This window comes from Bacillus rossius, chromosome 12 (genome assembly GCF_032445375.1).
Source record: "Bacillus rossius redtenbacheri isolate Brsri chromosome 12, Brsri_v3, whole genome shotgun sequence".
Classification (NCBI taxonomy): domain Eukaryota; kingdom Metazoa; phylum Arthropoda; class Insecta; order Phasmatodea; family Bacillidae; genus Bacillus; species Bacillus rossius.
This window is the reverse complement of record NC_086339.1, coordinates 6,804,857-6,821,596: the sequence shown is the minus strand read 5'-3', so window position 1 is coordinate 6,821,596 and position 16,740 is coordinate 6,804,857. Positions and strand designations below refer to the sequence as shown.

At 42.0% G+C, this 16,740-nt stretch overlaps 1 protein-coding gene across 1 annotated transcript in view; it reads left to right on the top strand.

Moving 5' to 3' along the window:
- The window catches only part of LOC134537242 (fat-like cadherin-related tumor suppressor homolog), a 199,064-nt gene extending 188,605 nt beyond the window's left edge, over positions 1–10,459 (top strand). The window contains exons 39-45 of the mRNA XM_063377510.1: positions 587–1,370; positions 1,848–2,215; positions 3,025–4,155; positions 5,206–5,410; positions 6,262–6,387; positions 7,295–7,435; positions 8,412–10,459. Coding sequence (XP_063233580.1) covers positions 587–1,370; positions 1,848–2,215; positions 3,025–4,155; positions 5,206–5,410; positions 6,262–6,387; positions 7,295–7,435; positions 8,412–8,725 — 3,069 coding nt within the window. The 3' untranslated portion in view covers positions 8,726–10,459. The remainder of the gene's footprint in view (positions 1–586; positions 1,371–1,847; positions 2,216–3,024; positions 4,156–5,205; positions 5,411–6,261; positions 6,388–7,294; positions 7,436–8,411) is intronic.
- Positions 10,460–16,740: the final 6,281 nt, after the last annotated feature.

The window sequence follows — 16,740 nt, the reverse complement described above, 5'->3', positions numbered from 1 at the left end:
AAGAAATAAAGTCCATAACATCAACCAAATAACATTTTATAATTATGTAATTTTATTCTTGTATGCTCCGACATACTTTTTTTTAATACAGAAATATTTAAAATGAAATAACATTTGTAAATTTTTTGTCAGATAAGTCTTTCAGTTAAATACTAAAACATTAACAACGAATTATGATGATAATGTTTAATTTATAGAAATTTCTTTTTCTACCATATCATGTCAATGTGTTTGGCATTACTGAGCTTATTTAAAAAAAAAGTTATTAAATTTTTTTTACGTCATTCCTGAACAGTGAGGATGTTATGAAAACTAACTGAACTAAATCAATGCCACGTTCTTGGTTCAGAAAACATTTCAGTTGCATTTTTGTGCTTAAATTTTTAGATGTATACCATCTAAACTGTTGGAAAATTGTAATTAGTTAACAGTTATTTATTATTGAGGTCATTCGATACCATCAACATACACAATTCCTTGTTCTCTGTGTGTGCAGAATTGTTCCATGATGACGTGAAGTCTTTGCGAACAGTAATGTTTCGAAAAGTGTTAGCACGTGTGGTGATGGTGATTCCGTTGGTTGAAGGTGGTGGAGGAGTCACAGTACCCACCGGTCATCAGCCCGCTGCAGGTGTTCATCAACTCCTACATGGACGAGTTCTCTGGAGGAGTGATAGGGAGGGTCCACGCCAGAGACCGGGACGAGTACGACACGCTCTCGTTCAGCCTCGGCAGCGACCTCTTCGCGGTCGACGCGACGGACGGGACCCTGTCGGCGCTGCCCCGGCTGGACGCCGGCGAGTACGAGGTCAACGTGTCCGTGACGGACGGCAAGTTCTCCTCGCGCACCACGGTCCGGGTGTCCGTCGAGGCGATATCGGACGAGATGGTCCGGAACGCGGCGGTCCTGAAGTTCCGGGGCACAAGCCCCTCCGACTTCGTCCTGAGCCACAAGAAGGGCTTCCAGCACGCCGTGAGGAGTTGCTTCGACGTGAGGTCGAGGGACGTGGTCGTGGTGAGCGTCCAGCCGAGCCCGGACGAGCTCCCGAGGAACACCGGGAACGACCTGGACGTGTTGTTCGCGGTGAGGAAGCGCCGGGAGAGTCCTGGGGATCCGGCCTTCCACCCGGCGGACGCGGTGCGAGCGACCCTCGCCCGGCACGTGGAGGAGCTGGAGCTGACGACGGGCCTCATCGTGGAGGAGGTCGTGCCCGGCAAGTGCACGGCCAACCACTGCCCGCACGGCGAGTGTGACGACCGCATCGTCCTGGACGCGCGCGACACCGCGCTGGTGGCCACCGAGCGGATAAGTTTTGTGTTCCCGCACTATCATCACCAGATGACCTGCACGTGCAAGGAAGGATACACGGGTGAGCATTCTGCCAGTTCTTTGGACATCTTTCATTATTGCAGCGATCATGCAGTTCATACACCAGGCCTCATGATTAATGATGGGCAAGTAAATGTGTGGTTAAATCATTTCACGGGAGAGAATCCGTATAAATAATTAAAAACCTAAGTACTCATACTGTACGTTTTTTTATGCCTTTACATGATAATGGAATACATAATATTATTAATTTTCATTTAGCAATAATGTCCATTTGAGGGCAGTTTCATCTCTTATAATTTCAGTACATTGAATAGTTTACATAATAGTAAATAAAATTATTGGAAGATATGTTCTCATTCTGTGAGTTAAAACTTTTGGAATTCAGCCAACAGTTGAACAATTACCATTAGGAACTACTACTGTGTGAGGGTTATGTGGATGAATAAATATTCTTGACCTTTGAGAATCGAGGGATTTGTTTTTTTTTTAAAGAATGTCTTGTGACTGTCTGCAGGGGACCGGTGCGAGAGAGAGACGGACGAATGCGCGCAGAGGCCGTGCGCGGCTCCCGGGCTGTGCGTGCCCGACGCCTCGGCCAGGGGCTACTCCTGCCGCTGCGAGGACGGCTCGACGGGGCCCGGCTGCGGCGGCGACCGCGGCGACGGCGCGGGCGGGCCCGGGTGTCGTGGGGACGCCTGCCACCGGCCCCGCGACCCGGTCTCCTTCGGCGGGCGGGGCTACGCCCAGTACTCGGTGGAGCCGGCGGCGGCGGCGAGGGAAGTCCTGGGCGACCGGCTGGCGCTGGCGCTCAGGGTGCGAACCCTGCAGCCGACCGGCACCCTGGTGTACGTCGCCGGCCGGGTCGACTACAGCGTTCTGGAGGTGGGCGAGGCTTCGCGTTGCTTTATCAGCAGGCCTGTGTTCTCCAATACATATATAAGTAGTCGATTCGACTTCAAATACTAACAATTTAAATTAACCAATATTCAATTGATGACGAATATTAGAGTAGCATACCTCACTTACTAAGTTTCATTGTGAGGCTAGGTCATTTGTGTGACATAAATACCTAGTTAACTTGTTTTAAACGAGACTGTGTAGTCAAAAACTATAACAGTAGTCTGCATTTTAACAGGTAAAAAAGCATCAAAAGATATTAGGGGATGAAATTGTGTGTCGATTAAAAACACAGACTATTTGGGGCATTTAAAACTTGAAAACCAACTATTATTTGTATTTGTTTCATCACTGCAACACAAAACATGCACACTTCTTTGCAATGGCCACTAAAAGAAGTGAATGTGATAGTTACATCGGCATATAATTTGATAAACACAATCTGTCTACCACCATGCACTACAGAAGCAGCTCACTTGATGTATGTGTCGATAATGAAACAGACATTATGTACTGTAAACAGATATTCTAATAATTAGAAATTTTTTTGTAATAAAATACACATCTCATTTCTGAACTTATTTTTTTTTTTTTAAGTAATGGACCCATGTAATCATACACAAATCATAATTTGTGATGTTCAGCCAAAATCTAAAACCACAAAAGAGAATTTTAATTAATTATTTTGGTCACTAGTATAGAAGCCAAATTGTAGATGTATCACCACAATGCTAGAAGTTACGGGAATATGTGCTGTATAAGAACAGCTCCTGGCATGTGATGACTACCCGCAGGTCGTGAACGGAGTGATCCAGTACCGCTTCGACCTGGGCTCCGGAGAGGGACTGGTGCGCGCCGGTGGCGTGAACGTGAGCGACGGCGCCTGGCATGCCGTGGCGGTGGAGCGTGAGCTGAGCGACGCGCGGGTGACCGTGGACGGGCGACACACGGCGCGCGGCTCGTCACCCGGGCCATGCCGTGTGCTCAGCGCGGGGCCCGGCCACCTGTACCTGGGCGCCGAGGTGCGGCCGCACCCGGCTGTGCTCGGCTTCGAGGACCTGCAGCGAGGGTTCGCGGGCTGCGTGGACGCGGTGAGCATCGCGCGGGAGCCGGTGCCCTGGCAGATCGGGGAAGGGAGACGCGTGGTCCTGCGGCGGCTCGCCAACGTGGAGCCGGGCTGCCGAGGGCTGGCGTCCCCGGGGGCGTGCGGGGCCCAGCCGTGCCTCAACGGGGGCTCCTGCCGGGGCTCGGGCCGGGACGACTACGAGTGCGAGTGCCACCCGAGGTACGCGGGGCGCGACTGCGGGCTGGACACCGACCCCTGTGCCTCTGCCCCTTGCCTGCATGGCGGCCACTGCAGGAGGGCGGCCCACGACGGCGACTACACCTGCGAGTGCCCGTCGGGTCTGTCCGGGTCGCGGTGCCAGGTGGGCTTCTACTGCAGCCCGAACCCCTGCCTCAACGGGGGCGCCTGTGAGGAGGGCGACTCCGGGCCCGTGTGCACCTGCCGGGGCTTCGCCGGGGAGCTGTGCGGCCTGGAAGTGGACGAGTGCGCGGAGGGCACGGCGGGCCCCTGCCGCAACGGCGCGACGTGCGTGAACGAGCCGGGCACTTTCCACTGCGCGTGCCCGCCGAACGTGACGGGCCCGCTGTGCGCGGAGCCCCTCCGCTCCAGCCGCATTTCGTCGAGCGCGCACAGCGTCACCTGGGAGGAGGCGGTGGGCATCGTGCTGGGTCTGGCGGCCATCCTGCTCTCAGTCGCGGCGTTCGTGGCCTACCGTCGCCTCCGCCTCGGTCGGCCCCGTGGTCCTGCTTGCCACATCAACAACGAAACTGACAAAGTCCGCACTGCCGCCAACTGCGCCAAGCTCAACGAGAATGACTTCAGGCGGATGTCCAAGCTGATCAACCTCGAAGTTACTCAGGTAACCATCCAAATGAAATATAATTATACCCAAAGATTGCAGGAAATGTTCCCTGCATTTTTGTTAGTACTAATGTGACCAGCGAATTCTCAATTATGTCATTCGTCAGGCCTGTTAGTCTGCTAATCCAGTGGACTCTGTTTGATGTAACAATTAGAAACAGTCTTTCTGCAGACTATGATGCATAGATGTTCACTGGTTTAATGCACAGTTGTCACAAATGGAACCACATAAACTTAAAGAGTGTTTAACATATCTCTACATTAAGTGATAATGATCTTACGGAAGGAGACGCTCAGGACGTCAGACCATTCACTGAAAGCTGAACTATCAGCAGAAATTATAGTCATCTGCATCTTCAAAGTGTGACATGAATAATTGTGATTGTGAAACAACACCAAGCATTATTTGGAAGCCAAAAGTGATTACTTAAGTAAACCAACCAGCAACATCCACACGGACTTGCCTTGGCAGGAGACTAGTGAGGCATAAAACTCTAAAATTAGTTACACTGAAAAATTTTTTACACAAGACAACTAAACATTTACAAAGATTACACCAAAATGTATCTACAGAGTAATGCATAACAAAAAAAGCAGAATTATAAGTCTTCTTAACTAAATGGCATGTTTTCTTAATTAAATTTTGTGTCTAATCTATAAATTAGGTCAATGTTCTTATGGAGGGTACTCAAGGAAGATAGCAATCTTCCTTTAAATTGAGGGATGCGTAAAACAGGTTCGTCAAGCATATAATTTTGTGAATTTAACAGTTCTTGTTATAAATAAGAAGTTCACTGCAGTTTTATCATCTTGAGTCTTTTAATTGCACGTCTGTACAAGCTTACACGTTTTTATTGTTCCTGCTGAAGCAGTGCGGGCACAACATGGCCGCCCGGATGTTGGTTAACATGTTGCCAACATAACATCTTACAGTTCTTAATGAAGAGAGCATATAATTGAATCTCATGTTCGGAAAGGAAACATCTAGTTGTTTAGTAAGTATGACTGTGGCGTGCGACGTGTGCAGACCTGTGGTCCGTGTCGGCAGCGGCCCGCGCCCCACACGGAGCCCGGCTCGTGCGCCCTCAACAACCTGGACTCGAGCCGAGGCCTCGGCGGGGAGGACGTGCCCCCGGACTACCTGCGCAACCTGGACCGCAGCGGCCGGCCAGCGGCGGGCTCTGCCCCGGCGTGGGTCGGCCGCGTGGACCCGGGCCTGCCGGCCGCCCCCGTCGGCAGCAAGATCAACAACGGTGGGTCGCTGCAGGGCTCCTCGAGGCATCACACTCGTGTCCGTCGCTACCGGCCCGTGACACGTCCGTTTCTGTGTCCGACCCCTCTAACCTCGGAGGTCCCGTCACGTTATTTAAGAGGGCACCAATTCTCATGAGATTTTGTTTTTGTGAAAACAAAACAAAATACACTATCTTAGTTTATGTTCTTTAAGGCACATTTTTTTTTTTACATTTCTCGTCAACTTTATGCTCAGTGTTTTTGAATTCAGTGTTAATATAATCTTACTCGTTTTTTTTTTAATTAGGCATGGTTATAATCAACTATCTCCTATTTTGTTTTTGTTTTTCTCTAATAATATATTTTATAATGTGAACAAAAAAAAATTTTCTGGCAGATTTAACTGAAACAATGTGACAGCAGGATTTCTTCAATGAATACATATTTTGTAAAATGTGCAAAAATTAATTTTGATACACACAAAATTTTTACTTTATCAATGGGGTTACAATTTCACCTAGATCGAATCACTTGTCTCCTGCTATCAAATTAAATAAAAAAAGAGACATGTGTAAGTCATTTTTGTTTTTCAGAGTGAAAGTACTTGACGAAAACTTTTGTACTGAAATACTCGTCATGCTAAATGGCTGTTTCTTTTTATTGTTTATGATTAATGCAAAGGGCTCGAGCAGGTAAAATTATTGGGTTTTGGGAAACAAAACAGTAAAAATCAGCAGAAGATTTCTGCATTTCTCAGAGCTCGGCAATGAGGACATTACGGTAAGGGCAATAAATTTAGAATAAATGAATTTGTGTTGCAACGTGGGCCCGTGGTCCAGAAACTAATGGTTGTGTTCCACCCGGATGGAAGATCTGCGCGTCGTGGAGAACACCCAGCAGAGAGTGCCCGCGGGCAGCTTCAAGTCGCAGAACAGAGCTGGAGAGAGACGGGAGACCCTGCCCGGCGCCCCCAGAGAGGAGGACCACAGCACTGGAGGTGACTGACTGGTGTTGCCGAGAGCGCTGAGGGAATATATCTCTCTCTCTCTCTCTCTCTGTGTGTGTGTGTGTGTGTGTGTGTGTGTGTGTGTGTGTGTGTGTGTGTTTGTCCCTTATGCCTTCCTAAACCATATTTTATACTCTTTGAAAATTATTTGTGTGTGCTCTCTGCCTTTATAAGGGAAAATTTTCAATGTAAAAGGGAAAAAAAAAATTGTTTTAGTTTGTTTCAACCAGTTATGGCGTCTTTTTGTTCTTAATTCTCACTCATAAAAACTTTATATTTTGACTTTGCAAAACTTTTGGAACTTTCTTGATATTCATGTAGTTGGTTACAAGTGGAAAATGAAAGTTCTAAAAAAAAAAAAATTATTTGGCTGTATAGTATTTCTAAACAAGGAAAATCAGACAGGAAGTACTAAACATAAATATGTATCATCCTCTTGAACACACAATGTTTGCATCTTTGAAAGTTTTTAAGTAACTCAATTAAAGGTGTAAACGTAAGCCTGAATACAAAATTTTGAAATTTTTCCTCATTTCTTGCATTGCATCCTTGGCGTGGTTTCAGTTTATGAAATGAAACTTTGTATTGGGTTTTTTTTTATTATTATTTGTGTCTTGCAGTGTGTGGTTTTGAACCAGCTTACAGGCTTTTCTTAAAATATACCATGAAAGCTGAATGAGTGGCTTTAATTGAGTGGCATACACACAGAAGGCTAGCTGAGTGGGGACAGAGGTGTTAGCGCAGGAGTATAGGAAGGAGGGGGGGGTGGAGCAGCACCAAACCTGTCTGGGGGTCGATAAGGGTGGATGAACTGCCAGAAACCAAAAATTAGAAAGGTGGTTGGTCAACTGGGTAGAATACAAAACTTGTGTTGATGTGCGTGTGCTGTTGTTCGCAGGCGGTTGTTGGGGCAGTCCCAGGTGGCCGAGGAACAACAACCCGCTGCCCAACATCACCGAGGTCCCAGACAGGGAAGCGGTCGGCTCTTCCCGCTCCCAGAGCGACGAGAGCAACGCGTCCACTCCGCCTTTCCCCGTAGGTCAGTACGACAATGGGAGATTGCAGGGCAGCACCCGATAGTTCTTTTAATTAGCACATTTCATTCATTTATGTTTCTTGGCTTGCCCACAGACAGTTTAAAACTTTGACGGTGTGCACGACATATGCACTTAGAGATGATACAAATTCAAAATATAAAAGAAAGAAATACGTACAGAGGGGGGGGGGGGAAATGGAGGCACTACAAGTGCCCAGGGACCGCAGGCAGAACAACTATGCATAAGTGGTCGCTGTCTGCAGGGAAAAGTCCTTGCAGATAGGCAGCTGCAACAACCAGCAGACATAACACACCAGCTGTGACCGTGTAATGTAAATAAAGTAAGGATATTACCACGAACATAGACATGAGAATAAAATAAGGTACGAAATACAGTATGAGTACGAATGATCTGTACACTTTAAAAAACGTCATTAAAATTAGACAGTGCAGCGTTTTTACCTGAACCTTTTTTTCACTCAATAGAGAATCCGAAAGTTTTATTTTTACAGTTACAGTTGACTCAATATGCATTCCTCGAGTTAATGCGGCAAGCATCGAGGCGGTATTCAAACTCGTCCCACACTCTGCGCAATGTGTCTGCGGTGATGGACTCAACAGCCACTGTGATTCGCTGTAGCAGCGTCTACCGCACAGCAGAAGAGTTGGTGCATGCTTCAGTTAGTGAACAGGGAGTCAGTAACTGTTGTGCAACATGAATTTTGTACATATTATAATGTGAAAGAACCAAGCCAGTCATCTCTTTATGCCGTTTTCATCGGAAAAAAAACTGCCATAGGTCATTCCTACCTCTAAGTGCATCAAGTCCAAGGAAACAAATTACACTAATTACTTACCAAATCTTACGCCTTTTTTTAAGTATTGTCAAACCAATATTTGTTTTAAAAAAAATGTTAGGATAATAAAGCGATGTGCTTCACTTACTGGCCAGCAACCAAAATCATGTTAAAACTTGCAGGTGATGATGCTCACGTGCGACTGAACAACTCGACAGCCGACAGTGCGACTACAGACCACCCTGACGCAGAGACGGCGGGGAGTCACCTCTTTGGCGAGGTCGGGGGGGACATCGGTCCGCTCGGCTGCAACGAAGACGAGGACAGAGAAGAGAACGACGAAGACGGCGACGTGATGCCGTACGGCTTCCCGAGCTGCCGGCCCGGCGACCGTGGCTCGGTGGCGACGCTGCTGGCGTGCGCGCCCGGGGACCCGGCCTGTGACCTCGGGGAGAGGTGCTGGCCGGAGGGGGACGTCACGCAGACGTCACTGTGACGCGCGCGCGCCGGGGACGGAGGCAGCCCTCCCCGCGGCAAGCGTGATTGTGTGAGTCGAGTCGATGACGTCGAGTATCTTGGAGTTGTACAATAGTCACCCCACAAGACCACCGCTAACATTCTCCTTTCCAATTGTTTCCTCACCGGCCATGATTACCAAGACATCAAGGTTATGTGGCGGGGCAGAGATTGATGGTTGGATACCAAAACCCAGCATGACTATTTATGAATTACAAAAACTTAAAATATACACAAGCAGTTTTGTAAGGTAAAAGTAAAGGATTTTACAACCCACAGTTACGCACAGTGTGTTAAGATGACAAGACCTCCAAGATTATAGTGAGCTTTGAATCACTACCCTCTTGAAGGTTACCTTGCGGTGAGGTACCGTATCCTGTGTATTAATACATAATTTTCAACTGTATTTTCCAATTTACAGTCAAATTTTGTTGTAACAAATGTTTGTTTTTTTTATTTATTGATCACAGTACCAAAAAATATCCAAGGTGGATGAATTTTAGAGAAAAAAAATTTAACTACTACAGCAAGTGAAAAGGGTGTGTTTGAAGAAGATGGTGTTGATTATGTCTGGCTCTGAATTGAATGTCAACATTCAATGGTAGATTAATTTGTTATACATACCTACTTCAGTTTGTATCCACTAACTCCACCAAGACAGTAAGTTATATTTTAATACCATAATTATTACTTTGTAATATCTACTGGGCATAAATGTTTAAAAAGTGAAACAGAAATTATGAAAAATGGGACAAACTAATAAGTGATCAGTGAAGTGGCTTACAGAAGGCTCCTTACCGAGTACATTTCCCATCATGCATGATGATGGTGAGTCATGCAATAAACATGTCAGGCAGGCACAGCATAAGCAATACCAGATCAAACCATTTTCAATACTTGCAAATTGTAATTTTTATCAGGTGCAGGGGTAACATATAACCATCTAATGGATACTTGCAGTTGTACCACCCAAGGCACGTCATAGTTCAAGAGTGAAAATACTTAATCAATGTACATATGCAATTATTTTGATAATTGTTGACCACAGCCACATTGGCAAATCAATTATATGAAGCTTCAAACTAACGAAGTATTTCATCCAGAGCTTCTTCTAAGATTTTACTCTCAGTTTAATAATATTAATAAGATTATATTTCATGCATGTTAATACTGATTGTGTGCTAGTTATTTTGAATATAAACTAATGACCCCCAGTGTCTGTCTATGCAGATATCGTACTTAGAAATCTATTTTCAAGAAAAATTTAGCCTCTCTACATTAATAATTCAGAACGAATATACAACAGGGTAGGTAGTTAAATGTGTGCTTATGTGATTAGTAAATTTTTTATGTATATTTATGTTATTAACCTTGAATATTTTTTTTTTCTGTACATAATTTCAAAAAACATGTAGGATTTGTTTTAACCTTGTTAATTGTTATTCTGTACATTGGAGAATGTATTCATGTAATGCAAAATGAAACCTTTTAAAGTGCCTTGACACAATTTAATGTCTTAGTTAAAAATAAAATTTACATTTTTGTAGTGTTAGCAATTCAGTGAGATTTTTTGTATGTCAAAGTATAATTGATCAATAACATTTTCTGTATGAAGATTGTGATAAGGATTTTTGAATTAATTAAATTGGAAATGAGTCATTGGCAATTTAATTAATTCATAGGCAATGTCATGAAATAAAGACCATTATGAAAATTTGTTTGTTTTATTCACTACCAGTTATTAATTTTATATGAATTACAAATTAATTTCCTGCCATTTAGAATATGATATTTTTTGGAATTCTAAACAGCCAGTATTTGCTTTAACTTCTTATTAAAATACAGTTTTAGTTTGTAATGTTGCAGAATCCTGCCCTCCAATATAAATCATTTTCTTTTAAACTTCTTTTTTGTATAGGTAAATATAAATGAGTCAATGTTTTTAGAGTGGTGTGTATGTTATGAGACAGTATAATCAGACGTTATGGCTGTTAATATATGTTATTTTTGCTTGCTATGTGTTTTAAGAAGGTATTTTGTATTTTAACAGACATTTTCTATCATTAGTAATTTTTATGTAATTATTCACAAAGAAGTCGCTGTTCTAGATTTTTACGTGGTTAAGCCTACTTATTCATGTTTTTCTCAATAAGTTTAATTTTGTAAAGTAATTCGTATTATAATTATTGTTCTTAATTTTCATTAACGTGTGGAATAATTCTAGAACACGGGACTGTGTCTGATGTGTAGAAAGAGAGAGGCATAAGAGACATGTAAGTGTGAGTGAGAAAGGAACAGTGCTTCCCCGCCAACCGAGATAAAGACGGTAATTTCCCCCCTGCATGGGAACTGGGTGATAACTGCTCTCTCACGGTGTGAGAGAGAGAGCGAGAATGGAAATCCCCGATTTCGAGGTGAAATTGAAAAGAGACTGATCAGGGGAAGCCCAGAGTTCTGTGTGTAAAAGATTTTTTCATGTGTTGTAACTTGTTCTGTAATTGGCTGATATCTGTAAGAGTGAATGGAGAGTGCGTGTGATTGGTCGGTGAGGTCATGTGACGTCTACTCCCTGCGTGGAGGAGACGAGTTCATGAGATCACCAGTCGTCTGTCGAACGCTGGACGAGTAGGTCGCGTTCGATGGCTTCTCGCTAAATTATCATGTAATTTGCGAAGAGATCATTTCACGTTGGTGGTCGGAGCCAGGCCTATATTTAAATCAACCTAATTGTCTTTTTTTTCGTTTTGGATATAATTTAATTAGAAATTGCGGCCACCTTCGTAGGCATGTTGACTCGGGGCGGAATTCGTTTTCGCTGGGTGCGGTTCTCTTCGAGGTCGTCCCATTTTTTTGTACTTGCAGTAAAACATTACTGAAGGACTCAATCTACGCGATTATTTTCCGGTAATTTCTCATCATGCGAGCTACCAGCAGTTTTTCGACGGGCAGATGTATGTGGACTGAATGAGTAACCTCTTTTGAAAGTGTTTGGAATCGTCTGTGCAACATTCTATTAAAATAAAATAAAATCATCAAAATTTGCAATCGGCGTTGAACTGTTTTATTTTGTATATAACGAACCGTTATATTTGGCGCCCGGCCGCGCGGCTTGAATTTGGACACGACCCTGAGAGCAAGACGGACATTTTCGGCTGTAAACAAAGGTGATATCCCAGAACTTTCGGCGCAGCTGAGCGGTGAATGCAGTTTTTCTCCGCGGCGAGAGACAACTGGCTGCTGCAGCGAGTGAAGAGTTCCAGATACGGCGGAAAGCGGTACATCGCGGGACAGCGACCCAAGGCACCATGGAACTTCAGTACCTCATCGCCAGACATCGAGATCGTCACTTCGCGGGACATCGCGGGATGAATCGCCGAAAATAGCAAGTCGGAAAATGGAACTTAATTAATTGTTTACATTGTTTTTCTTTTGTTGTGAGCATTCAAAAAAGATTTGTGATAAAATTTTTGTAATTTGCATAATTCATTATGACGATTAGTAGCCCAGTTAAGGTTATGGGGGGGTCAGACCAAATCATACAATTACTATTGTCAATGAACCAGAAAATTGAACAATACAATCAGGAATTAAAACAGGATCTTACTAAGATAATTGAACAGGGATATAGGGTCATGACAGAGGAAATTATACAGGAAATGAAGCAGGCACAACCAGAATTCCAACAGAATTTTACTCTAAAATTAGAACAGGATCTAGCACAAAACACGCAGGAAATAAAACGGGAATTGTCACAGATGAAGGATGAAATTATTGAACAGGTAGCTACATGTACAAACAAAGTAGGGGAGAGTGCAAATAATGTGACAGAAATGCAAGTGGAAAGGGAACTAACTGGTTTAGGAACTAGTGAAAGGGAAATAATAGTGTCAAAAGAAAATGTGGAAGTTGTTGTACATGATGTACATGAGCAGGTAAACATTGTGAATAAATGTGAAAAATTCCTAGATGAGGGAAACAGGAAATGTTTGGACAATGTGGTTGAAAAAATTAGTAAATTCAGAGGTAATACACACGGTATCAGGATGTTGTGTAAACAAATGAAGAAAGTAGAAATTGAAATGAAAACATTCTCAAATACACTTAAGGACGAATTTTATGAGGAAGTATTCAGTGAGTTGAGTTTGACAGATTGCGGAGAAACGATAAAGGGGAAATTTTGTCAAAATGTAAGCAGTAATGTACGAAGATGTGGGTTGTGTGTATTGAATAGTGTACAAACTAAAAATTTTGCCCTGATCCATGTGAGAAAAACTGTGCAACATGGTCAGAGGTTTTGGGTGTGGAAGCATGTGTACAGAACTATCGCCGAGATAGTAAACAGTTTTTTGTTCTGTTCAAAGGCAGAAGAAAGTTATGGTAAATGGACAGGGGTAATGCAACATAGTAAAACAGTGTGTTTTGACTTGTTTGGCCCACTGCCTAGATGGAGGGGTGGAGTCAAAACTAGTTGTGTCGTGTTTGATGTTTTTTAAATTTTTTGCAAATTTTGCCATTTTTTTTATTTTTTATGTTTTTCATATTTTTTATTTTTTGAATTGTATACTTGTTAATGTTTTGTATTCTGTAGAGTTTTTGTATTTTTTGAAGAATAATGATAGGATAATATAGAAATGCACGAATAAGATTATGACAGCAATTTTTTACAAGATTCTTAAAGAGAAGGAAGATAAATAACTATGTTAATGTGAATATTTTCTATTGTTTTGAAACAATAATAATAATGGTGTAAATTCTTTTTGAGTAGACAGTTATTAAATATTACGTGAAGAAATGTTTACATTGTGAGAATTTCATTGCACTTGGTTAATGTTTGTTTAATGCTGTGTCATGAGATGATGTTAACGGAAATTTAGTATGAGTTGTTTTTGGGAAAATGATATAATTTTGAAATGGTTAAATATTTTAAATGAAAATGCTACACATATTGGTAATGGTAAATATTTGTTTTGGATTGAATGACAGGGTAACAACATCCTATATTAAAGGTATGAAAGGTAATACTAAACGTTAATGCATAACAGTCGTCGAGTTTTGAAGCTGCAGAAGCAGTTGTGTGTTCATGATGGCCAGAGTTTAGGTGAATTTTTTGTATTGTCCTAAATAAGCAGCAGATGTTTTGTTTTTGTTTGTGAGGCAGCTGGGGGCCAGGAGGTTAATTTTAAATATGTTTCCGGCATGGAGTCCGATGTTTTTTTTTGCAAGGGTGCATCCCTTCTCCTTGGTCACTCCCACCCCTCATCAAGGTTAATTTTATGTGCTGTTGTTGCTGAAAGGGAAGATATGGTTTGAAACCTAAGGAAGGGCATTGGTTCATGTAATTTGTTTTTGAAGAATAGAAGCATACGATTGTATCTTAATGAAGTATTTGTCATGCCATGACTATAGAATTGTCAACTTGTTGTTTGTGGAAAATTAAGTGAGATATCTAAAGCTTAAAATTTGATGTGTAATGACAAGTGCAGTGTATATTTGTGTATAGCTTTGTATAATTTTTTGTTTTAAAGTTCGTTAATAGGTTGGCCGAGCTGACTAGCAGCTAAAAGGGTTGTAATTGAGCGCCCCTTACCTTTCGGCTAGCTCAGGAGCTAGGAATGAGGGAGAAGGAAGTTGGAGGAAATGAACTGTATATTTTTTATGTGTGATAATGATGTTTTTGTGTATTTTTTATATAATGGTTAATGATACTAAGAGATGTAAGTAAATAATGTCAACAAATGGAAATTCAGTGTGTTGATGCAGAATTAAGTTTGTGTGTATTTGGTATAAATGTTATGAGGTGTAACATTTTAATTAGAAAGTTTGAATATGATTGGTGATGCTGTGGTTTGTTATAAAAAAGTTTTTAAAGTTTTACATACTTAATTTAATGTTTTTTGGAGTTGTATTTGTTGTGGAAAGTTTACTATGTGAATTACTGTGTCTTAGGAAGTGATGCATCTGTTCAGAATAGTTCGTGGGTTATCAAGGTTGAGCAGTCCAGTTCTAATTGTGAAACAAGTGTTGTCCAGTGGTTGAAGTTATGATGGAGCTATGGTGAAGATATTTAGAATTTTAGAATTTGTTTTTTTTGGAGGGAATTTAGGAAACTTTGGTGTCAACAGTTTTGAAGCGATAGTGTTGTCAATGTTTTGTTGGTGCAGATATGAAGAGTGGAGATATTGGTGGATTTGTGGGTTAAAGTGGTTATTTCATGGGATTTGAGGAGTTTGTCAGAAGCAGCAGAGAATCAGAGTAACAGCGGTATTTTAAGGGATTTTAAAGGAGATAATTTGTTTTGAGGTTATTTGTCGTCGTCATTGAGGTTAGAAGTTTTTATCGTCGTTGAGAAGTTTTATCGTCGTCAAGGTGGTCATGGAGACGTAATTCCTGGAGGTTTTGTATTCGTCGAGGTAGTCATGGAGACGTAATTCCTGGAGTTTAAGATTTTCGTCGTCATTGAGGTAGTTATGAAGTTTATTGCAGCTGGTGTTGAGGTTTCCACAGTTGTAAAAGTAAGTTGTTCAGAGTTTTTTGTTGTTATTGAAGATTCTTCGTTGACCAGGGGGTGTCTGCTTGAAGCTTATAGAAAGACCAGTTTCAAAGTGATTTGTATTTTGCACTAATGAGAGGGAGATAACCATTTGTTAAGAGTTGTTGACGCTTTGTAAAAAAAAGAGATGTTTTCAAATTTTGGCTTTTTAACAAAGAATTGATGTTATTGCAATTTTTAAGTAACAGTTATTTGAATTTCTGTATAAACAAGGGTAATAACTACTGGATGCATTTATCTCTCAGGATGTTTTGTATTTATTTTGTACAGATTAGTTTTTCACTTTTGTAACTTTTCAATTAAATGTAGTGTTAATTTAATTGAAAAGTTGGGGGGGTAATGTAATGTTGCAGAATCCTGCCCTCCAATATAAATCATTTTCTTTTAAACTTCTTTTTTGTATAGGTAAATATAAATGAGTCAATGTTTTTAGAGTGGTGTGTATGTTATGAGACAGTATAATCAGACGTTATGGCTGTTAATATATGTTATTTTTGCTTGCTATGTGTTTTAAGAAGGTATTTTGTATTTTAACAGACATTTTCTATCATTAGTAATTTTTATGTAATTATTCACAAAGAAGTCGCTGTTCTAGATTTTTACGTGGTTAAGCCTACTTATTCATGTTTTTCTCAATAAGTTTAATTTTGTAAAGTAATTCGTATTATAATTATTGTTCTTAATTTTCATTAACGTGTGGAATAATTCTAGAACACGGGACTGTGTCTGATGTGTAGAAAGAGAGAGGCATAAGAGACATGTAAGTGTGAGTGAGAAAGGAACAGTGCTTCCCCGCCAACCGAGATAAAGACGGTAATTTCCCCCCTGCATGGGAACTGGGTGATAACTGCTCTCTCACGGTGTGAGAGAGAGAGCGAGAATGGAAATCCCCGATTTCGAGGTGAAATTGAAAAGAGACTGATCAGGGGAAGCCCAGAGTTTTGTGTGTAAAAGATTTTTTCATGTGTTGTAACTTGTTCTGTAATTGGCTGATATCTGTAAGAGTGAATGGAGAGTGCGTGTGATTGGTCGGTGAGGTCATGTGACGTCTACTCCCTGCGTGGAGGAGACGAGTTCATGAGATCACCAGTCGTCTGTCGAACGCTGGACGAGTAGGTCGCGTTCGATGGCTTCTCGCTAAATTATCATGTAATTTGCGAAGAGATCATTTCACGTTGGTGGTCGGAGCCAGGCCTATATTTAAATCAACCTAATTGTCTTTTTTTTCGTTTTGGATATAATTTAATTAGAAATTGCGGCCACCTTCGTAGGCATGTTGGCTCGGGGCGGAATTCGTTTTCGCTGGGTGCGGTTCTCTTCGAGGTCGTCCCATTTTTTTGTACTTGCAGTAAAACATTACTGAAGGACTCAATCTACGCGATTATTTTCCGGTAATTTCTCATCATGCGAGCTACCAGCAGTTTTTCGACGGGCAGATGTATGTG